General features: G+C 45.6%; 1 protein-coding gene across 1 annotated transcript in view; it reads left to right on the top strand.

Annotated features, from left to right (window-relative positions):
• Positions 1–9,521: 9,521 nt before the first annotated feature.
• The window catches only part of Hsc70-5 (Heat shock protein 70 cognate 5), a 79,196-nt gene continuing 61,892 nt past the window's right edge, over positions 9,522–26,825 (top strand). The window contains exons 1-9 of the mRNA XM_050193492.3: positions 9,522–9,729; positions 10,983–11,029; positions 21,967–22,236; positions 22,318–22,442; positions 22,532–22,605; positions 22,694–22,800; positions 23,119–23,281; positions 23,365–23,457; positions 24,782–24,991. Coding sequence (XP_050049449.1) covers positions 9,631–9,729; positions 10,983–11,029; positions 21,967–22,236; positions 22,318–22,442; positions 22,532–22,605; positions 22,694–22,800; positions 23,119–23,281; positions 23,365–23,457; positions 24,782–24,991 — 1,188 coding nt within the window. The 5' untranslated portion in view covers positions 9,522–9,630. The remainder of the gene's footprint in view (positions 9,730–10,982; positions 11,030–21,966; positions 22,237–22,317; positions 22,443–22,531; positions 22,606–22,693; positions 22,801–23,118; positions 23,282–23,364; positions 23,458–24,781; positions 24,992–26,825) is intronic.

Below are 26,825 nucleotides of genomic sequence, written 5' to 3'. Positions count from 1 at the left end.
CGTGGGACGCGTTACGAGCGAGAGGAACGGGATGTTCTCCCGCATAAGTGTTAGGAAATTGCTGTTTGTCTTTATGTCAACATTAAAGTCCCCCACTACTAACATCGGTGTGGATCGATGGACGGTTAATGCGAGTTGCAGGAAGTGCACGACGTCTTTCGTGAGTGCGGTAGGGGCGAAGTAGGCAGCTACTACCAGCAAGCCGTTGGGCAACTTTGCGGCGCACAGTTCGCCAACTTCATGTGACGTGCCAAACATTTCGACTGGTATTGCTCGTTTAGCAGCAGCAGCAGCAGCAGCAGCAGCAGACGGAGGACTTCCATCGGTCGTCTCGCTCATGGCTCAGAAAGAACTGGCAGATAATTTCGCAGTGGCGAACGGCAGCGGCAATTTCGGCTCGGGCGGTGCACATATACAGATCCGCCGCCACCGATCTGGCTCTCTGATTGCCACCGCACAGGGCGAACGGCAGCGGCAATTTCGGCTCGGGCGGTGCACATATACAGATCCGCCGCCACCGATCTGGCTCTCTGATTGCCACCGCACAGGGGTTGCATTGGAGGAGGAGCGAAGAAAGGAATTAAGTTCGAGCCGGCGCTTTGACAACCGGAGACTCGCAGGAAGAGGGGGGAGGGGGGCGGCGTGTACACCCAGCGGCAAACGATGGGGGCAGAAGCGCGCGCAGCAAGCGGACAACACGATAAAGGGAGGAGGGAAGAGATAGCAGCGACTGACTGATGCCGCTGACGCCGATAGTGAGTCAACCCCAGCTGCGGAGTTGGTTTCAGGGACAACGCCGCCGATGCCGACACAAACAATATGATACCCTCGCTTCCGCAGCGCTAAGAACCAGGTCTAGCCGTGGGAAGGTGGTCACGTATTCGTCGACGTGCCGGGGCCTACGTGAAATAACCGGCGCGTCGGCAACTGAAGAGCACCCTATCCGCCACACAAGAACAGGGGGGGGGGGGGGACCCTTTCCTCCTCTTTCTGCATGGCGGCGACGGTGTTCTATGCAGTCACGTTATCTTGACTCTCTAGCGGCGTCAGCGGCATCCAGCGGTATCAGTCGGTCGCTGCTAGCGCTGGGGGGATGAAAGGGGGGCGGAGCTGGTTACGAGGCCGACGACAACGCCGACGACGACGCGAAACCCAGGAACGGACGCCAAAGAGCTGCGCTCTAAAAGATGCTTGCAAAGGACATTATCGAGCCTTCCTGTAGTCCCTGGGCTTCTCCCGTCGTACTTGTCAAAAAGAAGGATGGAACGTGGCGTTTTTGTGTAGATTATCGCCACCTGAACAAAATCACAAAAAAGGACGTGTACCCTTTGCCACGTATTGATGACGCTCTAGACTGCCTGTACGGTGCCACTTATTTTTCTTCTATCGACTTACGGTCCGGATACTGGCAGATATCCGTCGACGACATGGACAGAGAGAAGACTGCATTTGTTACCCCTGACGGCCTTTATCAGTTCAAGGTGATGCCTTTCGGTCTCTGTAACGCGCCCGCCACCTTCGAACGAATGATGGACTCTTTAATTTACTCCGGGTTCTCTGGTGCTTCTCTGGTCCCCCATTCGACGTGTGGGCCTTTCCGAAAAGCTGCTGTCGCGCTACACTGGCCCATACCGAGTGGTGCGACAAGTGACCGATGTCACGTATGAAGTCACCCCCGCCAGCCTCTCAGCGTCATCGTCGGCTGCAAGTGACATCGTTCACGTGGCGAGACTAAAGCCATATCACACACCTTTCGTCGCGGATGTGTAGATTAAGCACCGGGACGGCGCTTCTACTGCCGGGGGTGATGCTACGGAACAGCCGCCACAGTGTGGCTGCACTGAGGAGAAGGAAGACGACGTGGCCACCGCTTGATATAGCGTCGCCATCATTGCCACCGTTTGTCTACGTGTAAATATATTGTAAATAGACTCGTACGTCAGCTACACGTAACAATATCTATAGCGGCTCCACAGCCACCGTAGTCCTCCATAAAGAAAGCAACAAAATCCCAATAAAGAAAGGCGTCAGGCAGGGAGATACGATCTCTCCAATGCTATTCACAGCGTGTTTACAGGAGGTATTCAGAGACCTGGATTGGGGTGAATTGGGGATAAGAGTTAATGGAGAATACCTTAGTAACTTGCGATTCACTGATGATATTGCCTTGCTTAGTAACTCAGGGGACCAACTGCAATGCATGCTCACTGACCTGCACAGGCAAAGCCGAAGGGTGGGTCTAAAAATTAATCTACAGAAAACTAAAGTAATGTTTAACAGTCTCGGAAGAGAACAGCAGTTTACGATAGGTAGCGAGGCACTGGAAGTGGTAAGGGAATACATCTACTTAGGGCAGGTAGTGACCACGGACCCGGATCATGAGACTGAAATAATCAGAAGAATAAGAATGGGCTGGGGTGCGTTTGGCAGGCATTCTCAGATCATGAACAGCAGGTTGCCATTATCGCTCAAGAGAAAAGTTTATAACAGCTGTGTCTTACCAGTACTCACGTACGGGGCAGAAACCTGGAGGCTTACGAAAAGGGTTCTACTTAAATTGAGGACGACGCAACGAGCTATGGAAAGAAGAATGATAGGTGTAACGATAAGGGATAAGAAAAGAGCAGATAGGGTGAGGGAACAAACGCGAGTTAATGATATCTTAGCTGAAATCAAGAAAAAGAAATGGGCATGGGCAGGACACGTAATGAGGAGGGAAGATAACCGATGGTCATTAAGAGTTACAGAATGGATTCCAAGGGAAGGGAAGCGTAGCAGAGGGCGGCAGAAAGTTAGGTGGGCGGATGAGATTAAGAAGTTTGCAGGGACAACATGGCCACAATTAGTACATGACCGGGGTAGTTGGAGAAGTATGGGAGAGTTTGCCCTGCAGTGGGCGTAACCAGGCTGATGATGATGATGCGCTTCTCAAGGTGGCCTGCGTCTTTAGGTACGCCACGCGCGTGGCCCCGATGGCGACGAAGGCGGAGTCAATTGAGAAAGCACCCCATCAACACGGCCACAGTGAGCACGCGCGGCCAGGTTTAGGTCGCCAGTGAGCTCGTGCAGCCGCATATGGTGCTGGGTCCCGTCTGCAGTCAAGGCCGCTTGAATCGCTATTTTCGCCCTCTTTCCTGCCTCGATATATTCCGGCGCCTCCTGAACCGATTTCGCCTCTCGATTTGCGCTGCACATCGCTGGTGCAACGTCCTGAAGCGATGTTTCTGGATGACGTTTGTTTCCAAGTTTTAAAGGCTACTGGAAATGTTGCCTACAAGCGGGAGTGGCTTCTTATAACGAGTACAGCTAGGGCTCGATCGTACAAGTAGCCTTGAGTGCTGTCCACATTTTGCTGCCTGTTGTTGTGTTCCAAATGTGGCTGCAGACAAAGAGCTTGGTGTTTCAAACATGCAAGCAGCTAGCTGCATGACAGTGTTGCAAAACCTCGCTAAAAAGTTTGTTTGACAAGCGGCGCCACAGCTATATACCGGAAGTTGCACTGCAAGACGTTGTCTTCGTTCGGAAAGTACTACAAGACAGCGAAGCAAAAAATCTATACCTTTTGAAGTTTGAGACTGTGGGTGGAGCTGGCAGCAAAAAGTAACTTTCTTCGTTATCACGCCAGAAGCGCTGATGCAGGAAAGGGAGGAAGCGTACAGAAATACAGAGTAATGGCCATCATGATGACCTGGTCACCAAAAACAAGCCGGCACTTGGGCCTAGCATTCTCGAAAGCCTTCGAGTGGCAGTAGCGCGCAAAATCATCTCCTAAGGGGACTGGCATGCCGAGATTTTCGGTACCGTCTTTCATATTACATAATACAATTTTCGTATTCGGGGGAAAAAAAAAGAAAAGGCAAATAGGTCCAAATAGACGATGTGCTATTTTGAGCAAGAGAAAAGGTTTACTTGTTCTTGTGGCGTATATTTTTTTCTTCAGCGCGGTTTCAGTTGATGTCTTCCAAATGTATTTTCTCGAACTTTCTTTAAGGTTACCAGCTTCTAGCATGCTGAGCCAGGCTGTGCTGCGCTCTGCTCTGACTCATCAACCGTATTCTAGTACAGTTATCAAGCCATGGGCCTGCCCGCATAGAGTTTCTCACTATAACACCTAGAGGGTAATCTGGCGCCACCGTCTATGGGAGTTTCTTAAGGGGGCACCGTGCCGTCATGGGAATGACGGTATTGGCGGCGAGGAGTTACGGAGTCGCCATCTATCGGAAGCGCCTCGCTGGCGTATTATGAGGGATCACGTGGCGCGCTCCTCATAGGTTTTGCTGTCAGCGCTCACTGAAAACACCATGCGCGAGCTCTCCCAGACATTTCTGTAAGTACTTTCGAAACGAGAGAAGTTTTTTACTGTCTAAATAATAATCTTGGGCAAACTGAAAGCACAGAATCGTTTACAGACGCTATCTCTTTACCGAATACGTACAGTGAACGCCACTGCGCGCGGTCGCCGCGATGGAGTCTCCCGAACCGGCTTCTTGCGTGAAAGGTAGGTAAACGCTGAGAGCAAACTATGTGAAATATGTTCTTATAGTGTTTGTATAACTAAATGGAGTGTAATAGAACGAAGCCTCAATGCAGCGATCGCGCAGATTCGCAGCGACCGACTGCGCGTCTGCATGCTTGTCCGCGCACTGTTTCGTTTTCACCGCGCGCGCGTTTTCGCACCGTGCCATGAGATTTAGGCAGCAGAATATGAGCATTTGACAGTATACAAGCAACCATTGTTGCGTGGGCGCTATCACAGCTGTTCAAAAATAATTTCATTGTAGAGACTTCGACGCCTACGGGGACTGTGATGTGCCGTCGCGACGATTCAATCTTTTTTTTTCTTCTAAATTCTTTGACCTTTCAATAGTATTTCTCGAGTTGCGTCCAACTGTATGTTTATCGGTGTTCTCAGCGTGCAATTTCCCGCTGCTCCTTTTTTGTAATTTAGCGCATTAATTCATAACACAAACATGACCATATGCCATGCTTTCCTTAAATGTGCTTCTTACCGCTGCCTTTGCACTCCACTGAACTTGCCAGTATCTATAGACCGTTTCATCGGGCGAGGAGGATAGGACGCGCGGAGAGCCTTTCCTCCTCTCTGGCTTGGGCGATCCGGCGCGGCGCTGCTTGAAAGTATTCGCAACTTTCACGGCCTATAGGGGGCGCCACCTTAAATCCAACATGGCTGTCCGAGAGATTAAGAACTAGAGCAGTCGGTGCAGTGCTGCGGTCGTCTTGCTCAGTGGCATGTTGTTTCGCGTCGTCATGTTTAAATCTCTCTTCAATTTACACGCCCGCTGTCGTTAGCCTGCGTAGTGGCTCATATTGGGCGAGCAGAACTCTGGATTCGAAGCCTGCATGAAGGCGAGGAAGTCCTAAACACTGGTGATCTTGTGTGTTGCGGCATAAAAGCGTGCACGTCGACGTCCGTGACTGTTGAAAGCCTTTGCATACAAACTTCGCGGCTTCGAAGCAAACCACACGAGCTGTGGTTTCAGTTTTGCCGCGACGGTGTTATTAATTGAAGTGAGCGTGCTTTCTATTTGCTATTCTATTAATTTGACCTCTTTGAACGGGTACCATGAACTTTTATACGGTGTGGTGCTCTCTGCAAGTTGTTACTTAGACCGCTTGAATAAGCCGCCGTGCCGAGAAAAAAGAAACCTTCCTGGTGTCGCGCGACCGAAGTCCTTTACATCGACGGCGTGAAAAGCAGCGTTTCGTGTGCGAAAATTTGTCTAGTTATGCCTGCCTGTGTTCGCAAAGCTGGATGTTGAACACGAGAAGTAAACAAAAAACCATATCTGACCACTTTTGCGAGCTAATACGATAACCATTCACCCTTGTAATTTGGTTATTGCGCTTTATGCGTGCTGTGCAAGCTACACTCTTGCGGTAGTTTTACATCCTGCGTGAGTCCTACCGCGTCTTGAGCAATACATAGCCGATATTTACGGGTCCGCGGCAATGCTCGCTTCATTCTTCCAGTTATCTTTATAAAATAATATGCACGCAGATCAGCTGGGGTTTCGCGACGCGAACACTGCACAGTAGTTTAACGTTTGTTGGACTAGGATTTGTTACCTTACGAGTGCAGTCATGCGCGCCTGTGCACACGTTACAGCCGCGCATCGAAGTGGCAGACGAGGTACGAATTCCAGGTCCCTCTACGCCTGCGTCACTTTGCTTCGATGCACAAATGAGAAACTAATCTCTGTATTCCAAAATGGTGGAATGTCAAGCCGGCGTTGCAGAGCACGAATGCATGAACGAGAACAAGAAATTTTGAAGCAGGTACAAGGCTTCACGGAGAATGTTTGCGATCCAACGTAGCCGCAAAGGCGTGAGTGGCAAGAACGCAAGCATCAATCACCCTACAACACATTTCAGTTGCGCATTATTTCTTTCCCTGCACGTAATATAGAGCTATCTCTGTCTTTATGGAGGTGCGTCTATTCGCGATTTCAAGTGCTCGGAATCGTCACTCATCTGTCGTATTCCAAAAAAAGTCCTCCGGCATGAAGTGCGCACTGCAAACCTTCATCGCTTCTGTGACAGCTTTGCCAATCCGCAGCTTAATAATCAATTTCTTCCACATGGACGCAGCCGGTGGGAATGAGTGAAGGCTCACCTCACCGCATAACTACCTCTCGGCACCCATTGCGGCACGCAGCAAATACGGTTACTTCTATGTTTGCTCATTCTGAGCATGTTAAGTGTCCTTCAGTATCCCACGGGAGCTTTGAACGCGTTAAAACATCAACCAAAAGTGAAGGAAAAGCGTACACAACACCAATACGCCACCCGAACGGACGGCAGCCAGCGGCGAGTATAATCTTTCGATTGTTTCCGGCCGCCGCCGCACGACGGCGCCACCGTACGTGAAAGTTGCGAATTGCTGTCGCGTGCTGCGGAACGATTTCGGAATGGTTTAGATAGTACTTTGTGAAATTTACGCTATGTCCGTTCATATAAGGTCGTCAGGGAAGCCTTTCGGTGCGTCGGTGACTACAGTAGGCGGAAATATCTCTTGGGGGCGCAAAAATGTGACGCATTTTATCAGCCGCGGTGTACGCACATTATCAGTCGCGGTGTGTGTATGTGTTGTGAACTATTCTGCTTATATCGGTTTTAATTCAACAAAGAAAACCGGTGTCTCCGTATTAGCAGCATGAAATCGTAAATCTGCTCACTATCGAATCGCTTGGCGTAGGGAGTAAAACATAAAGCATAAGGGCGCATGTTCGTGCACGGCCAACCTAAGGCCACCACGAAACATCAAAGTGGCAGGCGCTATCAAATATTTGTGATGCACCGGCATCGTTCTCGCGCATTTGAAGTCTAGTAGGCTTCAAATTACCATATGTCTACGCTAGCCTTCCTGCATGAGGCCGATGGCGCTGCTCAACACAGCGATTACTGCGGTTGGTGAACCAGCACGATACATATGTAAGTTGTGCGCTTCGGCATTGCCTTTTTGGCCTACACACAGCCATAATATATGAGAGAGATCGCATAAAAAGAATGCGATGCCTATTTTTGAGGACGAAATTTCCGTAATACGTGTGAGTCTGTCGTAGAGAACGGAACGAACAAAACCGGGAAAAAAATTCGGTTATCATCATCTTTCTCGAAAAAGCAAGAAAAAACCGGCTAACGCCGCAACAGGACCTCGCATAGTCACGCCGCACAACGTTTATAAATATATAACCACTGATGCCGTATGCTTGGACCATGCGGTATATAGAACAAAGATATATATGTAATCCAGCACCTACCACTAGCTGCTTAGGACGCTCGCGCAGTTCGTGAGCAGTCCATTGGCTGGACAAGCTTAAATCAGACTGTAAGGTATGCTGCTATTACTTGCCAAAACTATTTTATTCAGGGGCGGAAACCTCATCCATCGAACCAAGTAGTCAGGCAATGTAACCTGCAGCGAACAGTTTGAACGCTTGTCAAAGTATAACATCACAGCTCCTATCGTAGCAGAACGGTACGCACGCTGTTACGATCATCGCGTATGTTTAATGGCTCCTAAACCGCAGCTTAGAAATAGAGGATAATACTGCAATAAGGTCACAATAATGATTGGAACATTCAGAAATACACAATTGATCTCCGAGGCTGATTGTAGGCTCAAATATGCGCGCGCACATCGTGCTGCGTGTTCCGTCCACCTCAACGCCAGCAGAAATTCCGGCCATGATGCCTTAAACCACTTCAGCACGTCTCAAGGAACCGTTTACCATGTAGAATACGCGCGTCATACTAAACAAACCGCACGACCGCGAAAACAAACGCCAGAACCTACCGCCGAGCGTATACCTGCCATGCAAAAGACCGCTTTCACCCAAGCCAGTATGGCGCTGCTCATAGGCGGCGCCACTGCGTTCACAATATGGCGGCGCCTACGAAAAAACGGTCTATAGCATCGACAAGTTCATAGACCAAACCGTCACGACATTAGTCGAGCAGCGGACTCGGGCGAGCGTCTCAGTGCGCGTTTTCAGAACATCGCAGACCGGGCGCCGTAGCAGAAATCTTCCTCGCGTCTGTGCTTGCTGCATACCCGAGTTGTAGCCGATGACTGTTTGCCGGTTTTATGTTTCGCCAGCCAAGCTTCACGCAGCTTCTTGTCCTGCGGCTACGTGTGAATAAGGCTGACACCGGCCTCCGTTACGTGCGTCCGGCCCTGCGGCACCGAGCAGTAGCGTACCATGTTGCGCGCCTTCAAAGGCAGCCACTACCCATTGTAGTGCTTTCAAGCGTTGTAAAGGAGACACTCGAAGCGGGAAAATTTCGCCACTAAATGAGGACCGCAGCGTACGAGGGAATTTAAACTCGTTTTCAGCTCGCTTCGGCGCGACCGAAGCAGCCGACGCGGCCGCTATGTCCACGTGATCCCTCCTAGCACGTCACGCCGACAGTGGCGCCAGCTTTTCCAGTGGTGGAGCTCGAGGCCAATATGTGTCTGCGAGGCTCGTGTTGGCTGGTGTTGTAAGAGGCTTCGTCTAAAACGTGGATATGGCTACGCAAATAACGCGTTCTCAAAGTAAAATCTTCATAAAATGATTCCATTCACGCATATTACATCTTTACTCACCCACAATACATGACCAAGCGAAGAAAAGCAAGAACAGACGACAAACTGTTTCAAAGCGAGCGCGAACCTTGTCGTCTGTCTTCCAACTTTAGCGGCCCGCTGATACATTTTACGTAACATATAGTCGTACACGCAATAACAAGTTCTCATAGTTAAACAAAACATGTTTTCGCGTAATATTAAACCTAAAACACCTTTTCACGTGCTGTTTTAGTAGAAAATGAATCATTGTGACAGACGGAACGGTACTTGCCAAGCGCGTCTTCAAGGTGTCCTGTCTCACAGCGCAGCAGCGCCAGATTTCCCTCTAGGTAATGTGGTGAGAAACTCTATGCCTGCCCGAGTCCCAAGTATTTCTAGGGACCCTACCCTACCCAAGCCGAGCAGCTTGAGCGACATCGCCATTTGACGTCACGTGACTTGCACACTACGCACGCACGCACGTGTGGTGAGCTTGGTGCGCAGGACTCTCTTGCCTAGCAGTATAATTTGTGTAGATTTCCAAAGTTCTTATTGACAAAATGCTTAACGCAGCAAGAATATCGTCCCGTTCAGTTCTAGGCTCTAACTCTGTCACGGAATGTATATTGCGACGTAGCTTTGTCACCCTTTCATCCAAGGTGAGTGCTGCAAGGCTAAGCCTGTAGGCCTAAGTGCGAAGACCTAAGTGCGAAGGAAATCTCGTTTAAAGTATGTTGATAATGCCTAGGTTTAATTACTTGACGAACATTCAAAATTACTTGGTCGATGTTCCTTGTACATTATTAAGCCAACACCAGCGAGTGTGAAAATATGACGCAATGACTGTTGTATGCCGGCGTGCTATGTTCGCGAGTTGGAGATAGACGGAGCGCTTTCTGAAAGAAAGAAAGAAAGAAAAAAAAAGAATAACTTCATTATTTAGTGGAAAGCGGCGAATTATTTATAACCACGTGCTCTGATTAGTAGTGTCCAGCGACAGCATGTTGCTTGACACACAGCCGTTATGCCTCAATGCCCAGTTTGATGTCTGTATGCTCGTGCAGTTTTAGTTTCTGTTGTCAGGCTGTAATTAATGTATAGTACTTTAGTACCGCATTCCTAGCCATACCGAGTCACCTTAGATTTGACGCATGTTGCATTCATTGAACACGCCCAACAAATCGGCTTCGAATAATGGTGTTATGTATATATATTTAGAGAGAGAGTTTTGTAGCTGCATAGTTCTTAGTAACATGTTTGTTATGCCTTCTGGCTATGTACTGTATTTTTGTTTAACGTAATCGTTTATAGCGTTTAAAACATTGCGCTACTTGTTGTGCGGCATACATTTTCAAAACTAGACCTGCTTCGTATAACAAATATTGCTGAGGGTCAGGTAGTGCATGCAGAAGGCCCCGGCAGCAACTTTTGTTTTAATGAGATTCGTAGCATTTTCAACATTTTCATTTGTTACCTGTTCTTTTATTGTATGGTGCAGAAGTACAGTGCCATGTGAAAAATACGGACCACTGGCTCGCTGAAAAGAGAAGAAAAACGGAATTCAGGCGTGCATACTGAAAGTGTCGAGTGTACTCGAAAGTTCGCAAGGTTAAGTTTGGACTGCAGTCCTCAGTTCCAAGTTACATTCATAGGTGGAAAACAGTATTGCGAAATTCCTGGCCCATATGCTTATGCTCAGGGGAGTACATGCTGGCATGCACAGAACTAAACGAAGCACAGGCATTGTAAAACAAAAAAGTAAAGGACACCAGCCATGCTTTTGCAAAGCATGACCAGCTGGCGTTTATTTACAGGGCGTACCTGTTTCACATAAAAAAAAAAGTGCTAGCCTGCAGAACTGCACTGGCATCATGATCCACAAGTACTTAGGTCAGTGTAATTTTCTTTGCAGGACCACCTTGTAGAGAAGAATGGTCATGTTCAACAAGCTAGGAACAAGTAAGGATATGCTTTTCGTGACATGCCTGCTACTCTTCTGCATTATTATATTGCAGTTCTGACAACTTGCTGTTAACTGCACTGTTTCTATTTATGCAAGTTTGTGTTTGAATAGTTTAAGCAACACAGGATATTATATTATTTAGTAGTATCATTAGCATTAACTTGCTAATGCTACTGCTGCTGTATGTTCCTACACAACCCATAGATTTAGCAAAACATGTCTATAGGTTTGTATTCTTTCTGGCATTTCTCTTTCTTAACATGGAAATCTTGATTTTATTGGGAGTTGTAGATGAGTTCAACTAGGCAAACATTCACACCAAATTGTTCATGTTAAACCTCTAGAAAAAGGGTGTGCATATTCTGCTGGCAGCTGCCAGAATCCTTCAAATGAAGTTTTGCTGTTGGTTTGGAGAAATGTCTTAGGTTTGCGTGTGGAATTCTGATAAATTTGTACAAGTTACTAAGTGTAAAGTGTTCTTGGCTCTAGATGGGACATTCGAAGAGAAAGACGCACACTTGCGAAGTTCCAACTACCGACTGATTTAATGAAGCAAGGCAGCAGAGGACAATTTTTGTGTGCTTGCAGCATAATATAGATGGCATGGCATTGATGGTTTACCTATTTTCGTACTGTCATGCCATCATCTCATGTGGTGCATGGGCAAAAATTGTGCTATGCTCTGTTTTGTTTCGTTAAATAAATTGGTACTTGGTGCATTGTGTATATGTGTCCTTCCTTCTGTATGTCCCATGTAGAACTTAAAAACAATGTTTAGTAAATCCCACCAACTTGACCAAGAAGTTCTATTATACTAAGTAAAGAATGTCATTATTTGGTATAGTTTGGTGGTGCCTCCAGGACACCAAAGCTCGAACGCAGACTGGTCCATGGCTCTGGGGTTCAGCGAGGCCTGACTGCCGGCAGAATAGCTACTTCCTTTCCGAAATTTCTTTGGGTATTCACATTTGCTCATGTTTCAAGAATAGATGACTACTTCCTTTCCAAAATTCCTTTGGGTATTCACATTTGCTCCTCATGTTTCAATAATAGATGTTTCAGGCCTCTTTAGTCGACGCTCACGTGGGACACATCTCTAATTCTATAATATGTTCGTTGAGTGACATAAGATGGATGCATCAAGACGAGGTGATACATATACTGAAAATGTGTGAAATGTGTGTGAATTTTATGGTAGGCGTATTTTATTTAAAGGGATCAATAACCTTTATGGTACCAACTTTTTTCATTTTTCTCAACAGAAAGCTTATTAGTCGGCTGTCCAATAGTGTGGTGGTAACGTTGAAAACGCCATGAAACATTTTTCATCACACTTCTTCAATCTGCAGTAGCGATCGCATTTAGGAATTCTGTGCTGGAAATGGTGATTGGTGAGCACGATACCGATTGTATGGCCGGCTGTGGTGGAAAGCAGACAAATATGGCTCTAGCTCTCAGTAATGAATCTTTTATTTATCAAAGTGACGTTCATGCAGTTCATGCTTCTTGAACTGCTGAATTATTTACGCAATAACTGCTACATGCTGTTGTGGTTTCCTGTCCAACTGCTTTGGTCATGTACTAAAAGTCAAGCAAAGTTCTTTCTATCAAAGCCAAGATTGGAACATGAAATGCCATTTTCCTTGCATTGAACTGTACTTTACAAATGATGTCCAGTTCAGCTTGTAGCTCGGAAGCATGTCATCTTTTGAAAATCTGAGTTAGCTGAAGCAAACAACTTTAGCTCGAATGCATGATAAAAGATACATCCATATAAACTAGCATGTAAAAAAGCATAATGTGTGGTGCCAAGAAATGAGAGCTGCCACACTTGTGCCACTTCTAAGCGTGAACTTTCCTTAAATAGTAATACGCAGAGAAAGAAGCGCTAATTCCTATATAATATAAAGAATGTGGCATTAGACATTATGTTTGGGCTCTTAACAGCTGACTTATGTACAGTAATCTGTGGTCGTACGGTAATAATCCAGCCTTAGCACCACAGTTCTACTGCAAAGCATCACGACACATCCTTCTTTGCGACTTTCGATTTCAATTTAAAATTTATTCCTACTTAAACCATAAACAGCATGTTTGAGTGTATTACAGCCGGCTTATGTATAGTAATCTGTGGTCACATGGTAATAATCCAGCCTTAGTACTACAGTTCCACCGCAAAGCATCACGACATACCCTTATTCACAACTTTCCATGTCAATTTAAAATTCTTACATAAACCGTTTCCACCAAAAACTCGTCACTCTTTCTCTGCAGTTGTCGGTCCTTTTAAAGTTTGCTCTGAGCACACACCTTTTTTTGGGGTACGTACACACTTTGTTAACGTAATTATCCTTCAGACTTACACACAGCACATAATTTTCAGATCACAGTAACATTTCCAGTGACTTTGTTGCTGCCGATTTCACATGCTTCAAGATTTTTTCTGAATAGTGTTGCTCAGAGCAAGTACCCCGCTAATATATGGAGACTAGTGCTGCCACAAACCAATACAGCAATAGAGACACTATGAAAATTACCTTTTGTATGTGTCTTTTTTTTTCATCTGGCACTGCCCCATTCCTCAGCACCTTTAACTTACGTTTTTGTAAAACTTGCCCAAGATTCGTAAAACGAGCTCAAATTTGTGACCCTTACAAAAATTTGAGGAGTTAGATGTGTCAGTGTCTTGGCTGCTGTTAGATGAATATTTCATTAATGAAATTCATATACATTTTTGCTTGTTTGTGGTATAGATTCTTGCTGCTGTAACTATAGAACAGAGTGCCTCTTCACAGCGTCCTTACAGAACAAAGCCTGCAAATATTTAATATAGTCAACATCATGAGTAATTAAACAAGCTAGTAGCTTTTCACATTTCTGTATTTTTTTTTTTGCTTTGATGGTATTCTCTAAAATTCCAAGGTTGGAAAGTCTGTAGCTGCTGTCTAAGCATGAACCAAAGGACAGCAATGCAGTCGTGTAGCTCGACAACCTTGTGTCCAAGGTGCTACTCGAGTAAGGCAGCTTATTCATATAACACCTCCGGATTCCATATTAGCACAAACATCTGAACTTGCGCGGCGTGTGGAGCTCGCAAGCAGAGCATAAAGTCTCCTTTTTCTCAAGTGCTCTCTTTTCAACAGAAGCCTGTTGCTCACTTTTTTCGGCTGCTTTATTTCATGATATAGCAGATTCCCATAGGCAGCTGCTATTGGCCAATAGCCGACATCAAGAAGAGTGTTTGGATCAGTGCGCTTCTTCCTACTTTTGCTGTATATTTATTGATGGAGTTTAATAAACAGGCTGAAGTAAGCGGAAATGTGCTTTCGAATTTCTGTAATAATTACAAACTTCCGGAAGAAGCAGGCTATCATCTGCTCATGCACGGCCGCAGCTGCCTGTATAGGAATTAAACTTTGGCTACCCTGCTTATCGATGTCATAGCCATCGGGTCTCGCTAATTTCGACTAGTTTTGATCACGCAACTAGCTTTGAGCCAAGTGAAACCTAAGGTCAGACCACATTGCACGCCTGCCAGTGCATGCTCACTCCTGGCCTCTCCTGGCTAGATGGCTTGGCACCCTTCACTTCGTATTGAGCTATTGTTATCGCTTCAAAATGCGCAAGTTGGGTGTGGCTACTATCAGTCAGTCAATCTGGTGCAGGGCAAAGCCGGTCCGCTTCATGTTGCATGGCCAGACCGTAGCATATGAGGGTTAATGTGCACTCTAGCCCTGTTGTGCACAAAGCAAACGCTGTGCATACGCACTACAGATGCTTGTAACTGTGGTCTGCTAGGTAGTGCAGATGCTGCAGACACTGCAGGGTGCCGCAAAGAGTCAGCTGACTGAGCACACTGCGGCTTGCTGAGGACAACCTTAACCTTGTTTGGCGTGTCGTAGGTGCCAAAATCAGAAGTACTAGTGGCGTCTACGTGAACATCCAAAATCAAATCTGAACTGCGTGCCACAGCAACGTTCAGTAGGCAGAGCGTTGTGGGCACCCTCCGTTCCGCCGTAGCCTTCGCAGTGCAAGTCATTGAAGAAGGAGCGGAAGCATCACCTAGGGAACGTTTGATTGCAAATAACTCTGCTTCTGCTGAACGCATTGAAGTACTTTTTATGGTAAAGTATTTCTGAAATAGTCAAATGCACTTCTCGATTTTGATAAAAAAGTAGTTCAGGATTCCTTTAAGTGTAATTTTGGTTATATGCTCGAAGTGGTTTGGTGCTCTTTAAGGAGCATTATACCGCAAGAATCTTTCAGATTAGTTCATTAATAGCTCGGGTAGAAATATTTGAAGTGCTGCGAATTCATGATTCCAGGAGGCGAGTGTCACCACAAACGTACACATTATCTCCACTTGCTGCGTCTAGTCACTGCAAGCAAAATTCCTTCCCTGCGTTCTCCCATACTGGAGCCAGAGGATTGCGTGACGAATATGTCATGGGCCCCACCTTTCATTTTTCCTCTCGCTTTTTTTGCAGAGTGGCGCACTTGCGATGATGGTCTCACACACTAGCTGTTGCCGTTTGTCTCATTTTGCACAGCGCATTATTTTGCATGCTCTGCACGAGAACACCTGATTAGCGGTATAGGCCTCTTCATCGGGCAAGGAGGAAAGAGCGCGCTGCGAGCCTTTCCTCCTCTCTGGCTTGTGCGATCCGGCACGGCGCTGCTTGAAAGTATTAGTCGCATGCTGTGGGACGATTTCGAGATTTTTAGCTTGTACCTGGTGAAATTTACGCAATGTCCGTTTGTACAAGTTGTCAGGGAACCAGTGTGTAGCCTTTGGGTGCATCAGTAACTACAATATGTGGAAAATATATCTCTTGGGGGTGCAAACATGTAATGTGCATCATCAGCCGTAGTGTGTACGTGTTGTGAACTATTTTGGGTGCATTGGTTTTAATTCACTGAAGAGAACCAGCGTCTGTGTGTTGCCAAAAAATGGAAAACCTGCTCAATATCTAATCACTTGGCGCAGGAACTAAAACGTAAGAGCGCGTGCTCGTGTACGGCCAGCCTAAGGCAACTCCGAAACATCTGTCAAATATTTGTGATACACCGGCATCATTCTCAAGCATTTCAAGTCTAGTAGGCTTGAAATCACTGTCTACGCTAGCCTCCTGTGCGAGGCAGATGGCGCTGCTCAACACGGCGGTCACTGTGGTTTGTGAACCAGCATGATACGTTGATAAGCTATGTGCTTTGGCATTGCCTTTTTTGTGCTGTAAACCCGTAATATCCGAAAGAGATCGCATAAAAAGAATGCGACGGCTATTTGTGAGGACAGAATTGCCGTGATATGGGTGAATGCGTCATAGATAACGGGACAAACAAAACTAAAAAAAAGGCGTTTGTCATCCTCTTCCTGAGAAAAAAAGAGAAAACGGGTTAATGCCGTAATAAGACCTTGCATGGTTGTGCTGCACGTTTATAGATCTATAAACGATGATGTTGTATGCTTGGACCGTGCGCTATATAGAGCAAAGATATCTATAATTCAGCATCTACCACTGCTTTGGACACTTGCGCAGTTCGTAAACTGTCGCTTTGCTGGAGAAGTGTAATTCACACTGTAAGGTATGCTGGTATTGCTAACCAAACTATTTTATTCATGGGTGGAAACCACATCCACTGAACAAAGTAGTCGCGCAATGTAATCTACAGCTAACAGTGTGAACGCTTCTAAATAAAACAGCATGTCTACTGTAGCAGAATGGTACCCACACTGTTACGATTGTCACATATGTTTAATAGCTCCTAAACCGCAGCTTAGAACTAAAGGAGAATACTGATACAAGGTAACATTAGTGAATGGAATTTTCAGAAATACACCATTGATCTCCGGGGATGATTGTAAGCTCAAATGCATGCACACATCGCACTGCATGCTCTGTCCACCTCAACGCCAGCAGAAAGTTGGGCCATGCCTACTTGAACCACTTCAGTACATCTCGCAGAACGTAGAAGACGCCACGTCACACTAAACAGACAGCGCGAGCGCGACAACAAACACCAAAAGCTAGCGCCAAGCGTATACCTGACATACAAGACGGAGCGCTCGCCCAAGCCAGCATGCCGACTGCCCATAGATGGTGCCACCGCGTGCGCAATATGGTGGCGACCATGAAAAACAATCTATAAGTCAGTGCCACAATCACAAGCACTGAGGCAGATGCAAAAGGATGAAAGAGCATGATCGCATTGCTGGAACATGGTAGAAAATGAGTTTAGTTGCCTGCATGCATGACTGCACGACTTGGGAACAAGCAGACTGAACAGAAGTACATCTCCCTTGCTATGGTACGAGGTAAAACATGCACAGACGAATGTGCAGACATTCGGTCTGCATGTTTTATATCTCCAAACTTTAATTTGTTTATCGAAGCAACATATTAAACAAGTAACTGATGGTGCCTTGAATTCACAGAAGTCGCACGTCCCTGTGGGTGGCGTCAGAGCACTGCTATGTACAGGTGCCGACAAAAGTGGTATACTCCACGCAGTGGGAGCCGGAGCAACGGCAAACTGCATCGCAACGCCATCTACAGGCAGCATCTGGGATCGGGACAGCCAATGGCTGCCCTTTATTATCTGCAGGCATGTCGCTTGACTCGTGTCAGTGTTTCGTGCTTCAGCTCGCCAAAATGGCGAGCGACGCCGCTGCAGTAGCAATCTGCGTGGAGTATACCACTTTCGTCGGCGCCTGTACATAGGTGCACATGTGCGATTGATGTCGACTCTCCGGCTGGAAGCGCGGCGCATAGAGATGTAATGTGTAGCAGACAGTGATTAGCGTGCATTGTATGCACTGCGCTTGACAGCTCAAAATGGCCAGACCAGGTGAGGGGTGCTTTATGTTACTGGTAATCAAAACTAAATTTTCTTATGTGCAAATTCTTGTGCGCGTGATAATTGATTATCATGGCGTTGTATTGCTGAACCGCCCAATTTCAACAGCCCACCCAAAGTGACAAATATGAAATCTGAGAAAGTAATGTGGATGTTTGATGCAAATAACATGCGTCATGTTTGCATGTTTATCCATTGTAGGATTTGGAGGACAATCCCAATTGCTGTCCCCTAGATATTTGGACCTTGCCGTTGGGTGCGGGAGTTGGCCGAGGTTGAGGAGGACTTTGAGATGAAAACTGGAGGTTTATTTACATTATTTACAGTGAGAGTACAAAAATTAAATCATAAAAGTCATTACGGGCCGGCAGCAACTCTGACGCTGCGGCCTGTGGCAAGAAGCTCGAAAGAGGTGAATCAAGGAATGCTCCCTTGCTGCTCCCGGTCTCTGGCTTTTAATCCCTTCGGTGTCTCAAAGTCACGTCATGTTCGGCCAATCAGCGAGCCCGCTCAGGTGACTCCATTTTCGGCCAATCGGCGAGCCCGCTCAGGTGTCGTCATTTTCGGCCAATGGTATGCGCCCGTGCGATTGTCACACCCGGCGCACAGGGTCGCTCCTTCGGACCCAATTGTCAGAGGGCTTACTTCTCTCTGCGGTATTGCCATTCTGACTTGCAAGCGCAGTCACAAAGGCGGATGGGAGCGACGTTTCAGTGCTACAAAGCAGCTTTGCTCGGGCCCTGCGTTACCTGGAACCGTGCCAGGCTCCCGCTACACTTTCGGGAAGAGTCAAGCAGTGAATAGCTCCACCTGCGGCGCACGTGGTGGGGGACGCCAACTCATTTGCACGTGCGCGCCTCGGGCGCGGGGTAGACTTGCTTCTGCGCTCCTTAATTAGCTGTGGCTCGATTCGATGTGGTCTGGTGAACTCGAAGTAGGCTCAGGAAAAGGTCCCGTATCTAACACCATATAAATCTACATGTTATGGCAATATAGGCTTTACATAGACGTGTACAACATGCTTCCTAGTAGCATGACATATTGTCACTACCAGTTTAGCACTTTGCAATATCGTAGTGGTAATTCCTAGATAGTCAGTATTGCATCCAACACAAATGCTGGAAGTATGTGGTCGTCCTTCGTAATAGTGGCAGTAATGCTCTTTTGTTTGTTTTTGATGGGCTAAAGCAACCTCTCCGTTAACAGTGCATGTCCAGAGAGCTCGGAAAGTTGCTGTTGACAGTGGTTTTTGAAGGTACAGTGCTCCGCAATTGAAGAATGGTACTCTGAGCGCAGTGTTCTTTATGCTACTGGTTGCTACTAGGTACACCGAACTCCAGTGTTGTATACACACAATGAAAGTGAGAGCATTTGTGATGCATCGTGACTGCATTTGGCCACCCCTGCGACCATCCAGTGCTACTTTGTGGTGCAAACAGCGCCAACAACCACTAGCTTTGAGTGTTGTTTTAATCGTTGAGCACTGTACATGCTTTGGATATAAAAAATTGTAGAGGTTCAACCCACATCTTGGAATCCATGTAAAGCGAAGTTTTTGTGAAGCATTAATAAAATGCTATAATTTTGCCCATTCTATTCCTGCATCTTTTGTATAAAGGAAATTGTTGTGCATGCATGTGCTCTCATGCACCTGTGCTACGCAATATGACAGGTCGTAATCATCTCAAAGAGCTAGTCGGCATTGGCACGATAGAAGTATGTGTGTGATTGTGGCCTAATGGTTAGAGCATTAGATTAGACTGCTGTGCCGGGAGCCGAGGTTCGGTACCACCATTGACACGTAATTCAATTTTTTTTCAAAGTGTCAGATGTTTGGCGAGACAGCAGCAGCAGCCACATTCAGGAAAGTACAGGAGGATTCGCAAAGAAAGTTTTGCTTCAAATAGTGCAAGGTTCTACTGTACCGCGTAGCGAAAACATTCATGGCTGTAAGTACACAAATTAGGGATTCTCCTGAATTGCCTTGAGTTCAACTGGCACAAACTCCAAGCTTAAACTAAAAGGACCTTAAAGAGAAGCACTTACTCACTTTAAACTAACAAAGTAATTTTTCAGAACTCCATTTTTCTTAATTTCACAATAGCTTGATTGTTAGAAAAAAAAATGAAGTCCAAACTTCCATTTTTTTTTACACAGTAGTGCAGAAGCACATGGACGCTGAAAAAAAAAAGAGGGTACACAGCGCTAACAACCAAGTGTTTGTTGCACGAGAGCAAATATATATATCGCTGCACAAAAGGAAGGGAGAAGGAAGATGCAAACAAATCAACCCAGCAAGAACAACTGGAACACAGGCGACTAACGCAACAAAAACATTTCTTTCTCTGATGAGGAGACTGACGGGCAACTAACACAATCCCTATACCTATTCTCTGCAGCTTACCATTTCTCTGGTGAGCTGGTCAGGGAGTGTGGTCAGTGATTGAGTGTGATAAAACAGCCTTGCATTCGCAGCGTGTGCAATGTGCAGCAAGGTGGCCTGATAGGGCTTGTTTTTTCATGTTGTACCTGTGCTCGCGTAATCGTTTGTTGATGCACCTGCCGTCTGTCCCACATAATCTTTGCCACAGTCCAATGGGATGCAGTAAACCACCCCTTCAATACAAGGAACAAATGGTTTTGGGTGGGTCTTTTCGCACCCACGAGTCTTGCGCATATCCGCATTTACCCTCGTGCACAAACTAGACAGCTTCAAAGGAGCAGAGAATGCAATATCTACACCGACACGTTTCCAAATCTTTTTCAGATTGTGACTAATCTTGTGTGGGTAGGGCAAGATGATTACTTTTTTAATTCCGTCACCTGGTCAGTGGCATTGCGAATTTCATTCTTACTATTCTTAAGAATTTTTTGGATTTTGGATTTTTTTGTTTTTTGCAATAACCATGTATGCCCACACATCAGTGGAACGTTATGGCTCTGTAAAAGCGCTTGAAACTTGTTTAGTTCAGCCTTTAGCTTTTTTTGGAATATAATGTAGTCCACGTTTACCAATAAAAAATCTGACTTGGTCTGAGCAGACACTGTGAAAATCGGTGACATTATAGAAAGCTGGTGCAAGAACTTTAAGGCAGCAGCACCAACTGTCTTTTGTTTTTGCGTCTTTTCGGGTTTACCAAGCCTAGGTGTCATGGTAAGAGTGGCTTTGCTGACCTTGTAGAAGGGTTATAAATGCAGCTCAAATATTTTTGCCTTTAGTGTCCCTTTAAATTGTTTATGGTCACATTTCTCAAGCATTTTTCAAGCTTACTTGTGGCCCAAACATATTTGCAGAACACTGCGATACACTATTTTGTCCCCTATGTGACTGTGTTGAACAAAAATTGCATGTCAGTGCCATTTCCAACACCTGATTTGCATACAAGATGCTTCTCATCCAGCTTAAAGATTAGCCTACTTTGTTCTTAATGATAAATAGCTGGTGTGAGCAGTGTGAAGTTTGAGCACTTGCACAGGCAAGCAGGTGAGCACAGCCTCCAGATGTTGGTCTCATGCTGCACAAATTTTTCATGGCTTCCTTATTCCACCTTATGGTCGGTCCTAGTGGCAACCTTATGCCAGCAAAGTCTGATAATGTTAACCATCTGTGCTATTGTCTTTAAGACAACGGCACTAATTTTTTCTATGGCTGTCGTAACCTGCTGCATTGCTTTTGCCAACTTTTCAGATTGTTGCTGTTATGAAATTTTTGATGCAGTGCCTTGTATATGTGATAAGAATGTTTCACATAGTGTTGGAGAAGAGTGGTATAGGACTTCATGGTGACTGTCTTCAAAGTATGACTTAAACCTTCTGTAACAAAAGTACCAATAAGCTGACACTTCTTGGTGCACACTTGGGAAAATGTAGTGCGGGTGGGTGACTGGTCCATCCCACTAGCATTACTTTTTTAATGCATTTCGTTTCATGCTTGCTATTATGCTAGCATGATGTTGAATGTGGAACTTTGCATATTGTGTAGCATTCAATTCTATTCTTACCATACTTTTTCATGGTATTAATGGTCATCTTTATATGCCAAACTGATGTATAGTAAAATGCATGTGGTTTTCAGGTCTGATCAAGTTAAAGGTGCTGTTATTGGCATCGACTTGGGCACCACCAACTCGTGTGTGGCAGTCATGGAGGGAAAGACGCCAAAGGTCATTGAAAACTCTGAGGGGTCGCGGACAACACCATCAGTAGTAGCATTTACAGCTGATGGAGAACGGCTAGTAGGCATGCCAGCCAAGCGTCAGGCTGTGACCAATGCTTCAAACACACTTTCAGCTACAAAGCGGCTGATTGGTCGAAAGTTTGAAGACCCTGAGGTCAAGAAAGACATGTGAGTGTCTGTGACATTACTTGAGCTGAACAATGTCGTGTTCTAAATTTTACCTGGCTTCTTTTTTTTTACATATATAAGGCAAACCCAGTCGTATAAAATTGTGCGAGCTTCCAATGGAGATGCCTGGGTAGAGGCGCAGGGAAAGATGTACTCCCCTAGCCAGATTGGTGCTTTTGTACTGATGAAAATGAAAGAAACAGCAGGTTAGAAATTCTAGGCAATCATTTGTCATTTTGCATGCATATTGTATTGTATGGCTTCAGTTGCAATAAAAGTATGCATTGTGTTTCAGAGGGTTACTTGGGCCATAATGTCAAGAATGCAGTCATTACCGTCCCTGCATACTTCAATGATTCCCAACGACAGGCAAGTGTTCAGTAATTTTTTTTGTATGTGCTTTGCCTATCTGAGTACACTGTACTTGTCAGTTACATAAGTGGAAACTACTTTGTAGGCAACCAAAGATGCAGGCCAGATTGCAGGCCTTAATGTCCTTAGAGTCATCAATGAGCCAACTGCTGCAGCCTTGGCTTATGGCATGGACAAGACTGATGACAAAATGTGAGTTTCTTTTTTTCCAGAAATCGTCCTCGACTTTCTTTATTCTTGTTTTTTGGATCTGCCTAATATTGAGCTGTGATGTCAAATTTTTCGTCTCCTAATGGAACAACAATCCTTAAGGAAAATACTGACTGAGCTCAAAATGCATTAAAGTATTTCATTACAAGGCTTATATGTAGAAGCAAAAAACATTACAAAGGCTAAAGTAAGACTTAATTTAAAGAATTTTTGTTGCTGGTCATCATCCACTATTAAATGCTGGTGTACATGCGGTGTACTTGAGCAGTTTTGGTTGAAGTATGGCTCCTTTTCCCCTAGCATTGCTGTTTATGACTTGGGAGGAGGCACTTTCGACATCTCTGTGCTTGAAATCCAAAAGGGTGTGTTTGAAGTGAAGTCAACTAATGGTGACACATTCCTTGGTGGAGAAGACTTCGATAATGCCCTTGTCAAGTTTCTTGTCCAAGAATTCAAGCGTGAGGTATCCCTCTTCTGGTTCATATGATGCAACTATTTTTGTAGTGTTAATTGTGCTTATCAGTATTGCATTATCTTGTTTTACAGCAAGGTATTGACGTTACCAAGGATAACATGGCTATGCAACGCTTGAAGGAGGCAGCTGAGAAAGCCAAAATAGAGCTTTCATCATCAGTTCAGGTGGTGTGGCAGTTTTTATCTATGCACTTTCACGGGTTTGTTTGTGTTACCAGTTTTTTGTTTTGGTACACGTAGAAACAAGCTCAAATAGTTGGTGGAGATCGTTTGGAAATATAATGTACTGTAGTATTTACTGGAATGTAACACGAGGGGTGATTTTCCAGTCATGGGGAAAAAAAACACTAATGTAACTTGAGGTGAATGGAAAAAGAAATGGTGCCTTTATTCAAGGAATAACAATTGGAAACGAGTTCTCGTAAGTCATCATCGTCATCAGAGGCAAAGCTTCCTTTGTTGCTATTCTCATCTACAATCAAGTCGCTTCCGTGCCATTGGGCTCATTGGAGATGCAGCATTTTTTAAAAGCCTGCACAACCAATTCATTTGGGAAGCCATACCAGGCGGCGACAACAAGGTCCCTGGAAGCCCTTCTGATCGGCCTCGCCCTGCCACATGCGAATGGACTCATTGACGTCAAGCCACCGAGCTGTGGCGTAGTTTTCATGCCCCTCTGCCATCGAAATTACTCATCATACCGAATGCGCTGTGTTGCCATGACATTGTGATTGAGTGGAGTTGAAGCTTGAAAGGCCACAGGGTATTGCAGCACCATAACTGTACCATTGTACCAACACTGACAACAAAGAACAAGTTTTGACTTGTGTCAATTTTTCTATGGATTGGATCGAGGTGTAAAGATGCAGGCTGCCAACGTAATGCTAGAAAAGTGCAATTTAGAATGTCTGTTTTTAAATGGGCAATTTTGCCATTCTTTAAACTTAACCTGATTCACAATTGAATAAATACGGTAGCTTTAAGGGGTTGGGAGGACTTTTAATTTAAGTGAACTATTTAAATATCTAATTTACTTAGATGAAGTATGCTCTTCTTTTTTTTTTTCCCTTTGGCGGCGGTGGGGGGGGCCTGGTCAACCTTTTTTAGGCCATTTATTACAGTCGTGCTCCCTAGAAATACGACATGGGAAAGGGCTTATGAATAGAACAACATACGTGAACTTTCATCAAGTTTTTAAATACGAAAGTCCCAGTGCAAGCAAGGCACCAAGTGTGGAGCTTACAAGTGTCTAGACAAGAGCAACACATTCAACTCCACCTATAAGTGGAGCTGGTGTGATTTGGTCAGCCATGTTTGCAATTGTGGTGTGACTATCATGTCACACTTAATAAGTTAAGCATTTGCTCATGATTGTTCTCTTCTATACCTTAATCACATTTGTGTGCTTGCATAGCTCATTCACATGTTGCCATAGGCAGTTGTTCTATTACTTAAGGATTCTGTGTCATGCTGCTAATTTCTCTTGCAGACGGACATCAACCTACCCTACCTTACCATGGACCAGTCTGGCCCCAAGCACATGACACTGAAATTGTCGAGGTCCAAGTTCGAAGGCCTTGTGGGAGACCTCATTCGGCGGACTGTGGAGCCGTGTAAGAAGGCCATGCAAGATGGAGAGGTGAAGCGCACCGACATTGGGGAAGTGTTGCTCGTTGGTGGCATGACAAGGATGCCAAAGGTAAGCTCTACAGACTTCCAGGGTTGTTTAAAATTATGTGCTCTAATGCAATAGTCCTCTTGATGCGTCACCCATGAAATTGGAACTTTTGGACCTTTTGCCAAGTTTTAATGAAAATCAGAAGGTATGTTTAGAGCAGTAGTATAAGGCTTGGTGCCAAATGTTATTCTAGAATAATTTTTTGGAGTTATGACTCTTGAAAGGTTCAATTAACTAGGGTTATGCACAAAAACTACCGTCCCAGAATGACAATACGGTGGAGCATCTCTGTTCCCCAACTAAATAACTGTGGAGCAATATTTTTATTTTAGTTGTTTCACAGGAAAAACATTTACTGAAACCACTGCAATTGCACTTCCAACTTGCATTCAGTTTAAACTTTTTAGAAGGAAGGCAATACAGTCGCCGACCGTTTATTCGGACCTCACGGGGACTGCGGAAATGTCCGAATAAACAGGTGTCCGAAAAAGCAGATTAAGATAAAAAAATGAAATCCTTTATTTCCACGCACTTACTCGGGCTTGGCAGTAGGCTTGAAGAAATCGTGAATGCGCCGGTGTACGCTGTTCCGTTTACGCGCAATCAGATAAGCCTTAATCTCGGAGAAGGTTGTACGGTCACTATAGGCGGCTGAAAGCACAGTCACTGCTTGTGCATGCTCCATATACGACGGCAGCGTAGCATATGGTGCGTCATCTTCCGACTCTGAGTCGTCGTCCGGCGGTGCAGCAGAAACTTGACGAATGATCTCGCCGTCGTCAAGTTCTGCACATGTCAGTACAGCAGTGTCAGCACCTGTGAAGCTGTCAAATGAGACGGTGCCCGGAATTGCAATGCAACCACTGCGCAGGTCTCAGCAGAACATTTTCCGCGTCGGTAGGGAGCACATCGGAAGGTGACAAATCCTAGGCCTCCCAGCACCCGCTTGCCGGCATTCCCCAGCGCAGTCTGCGCAGGCACTGTCGGCGCCATTAGACACTTGACGCGATGTTTCCGTATGCTGCGTTGGATCACCGGAACCTCGACACAGCACACAAAACAAACACCACCATGCCGACACCAGTCGCACAAACGAAAAACGTGGCCTACTCGCAACGTCGTGCGCGAAGAAACAAATCGGCTGCAAGATTGTCTTGACATGGCTTACGAAGCTGAAACCGGAACTGCTGTAGAGCCACTCTATCGAATCAGGCAGAAACGGTGATGATGAGCGGGGATTTGCAGCAGCGCCACTTCTTGGGGCAGCAAGGAGGCTCCGTTCAAAACAAGAATGGCGTTCAGCAAGTCGAACCATGCACCGGTCGGAGTCGGTGCATGGTGCTCTCGATCAGGTTGGTTCAAGGAGTGTCCGAAAAATCAGACGAGAGGTTGCAAGGTGTCCGAACTTTCGGCAGTTGTTTTACATTATGATCTATGGGGAGAATGGCGGTGCCGCGAAGCAGACCGAATAATCGAGCATGTCCGAATTTTTGGAGTCCGGAAAATCAGTCGGCGTTTGTACGTTAAAAAACAGTCCAGAGTTTCATTCTGCATGAAATTCCACCCCAGAAAATACAAACAAGTCTGCCTCGTCAAATATAAAAAGCAGGGTGTCTACCAACTGTGAAAACTGGGATTTCTCGGGGATTTTCATTATTCTGGAAATACTCTTAGAATTTCTGCTTCTATCAGGAAAAATTAGCTGTAATTTGATTGAAAGGGAACGAAAGTCGTGCTAATGGTGGCTTGAGTAAAAAAGAGGAATTGTAAGGAATCGTCTTTGACGCCGTGTTGTCGGCTGGAGGAGTTGACCAGTGTGCAGTCAACAACCAATTTTCTGGGAGCCTGATTTTTG

This window comes from Dermacentor andersoni, chromosome 1 (genome assembly GCF_023375885.2).
Source record: "Dermacentor andersoni chromosome 1, qqDerAnde1_hic_scaffold, whole genome shotgun sequence".
NCBI lineage: Eukaryota > Metazoa > Arthropoda > Arachnida > Ixodida > Ixodidae > Dermacentor > Dermacentor andersoni.
This window is presented reverse-complemented; position numbering and strand designations above follow the sequence as displayed.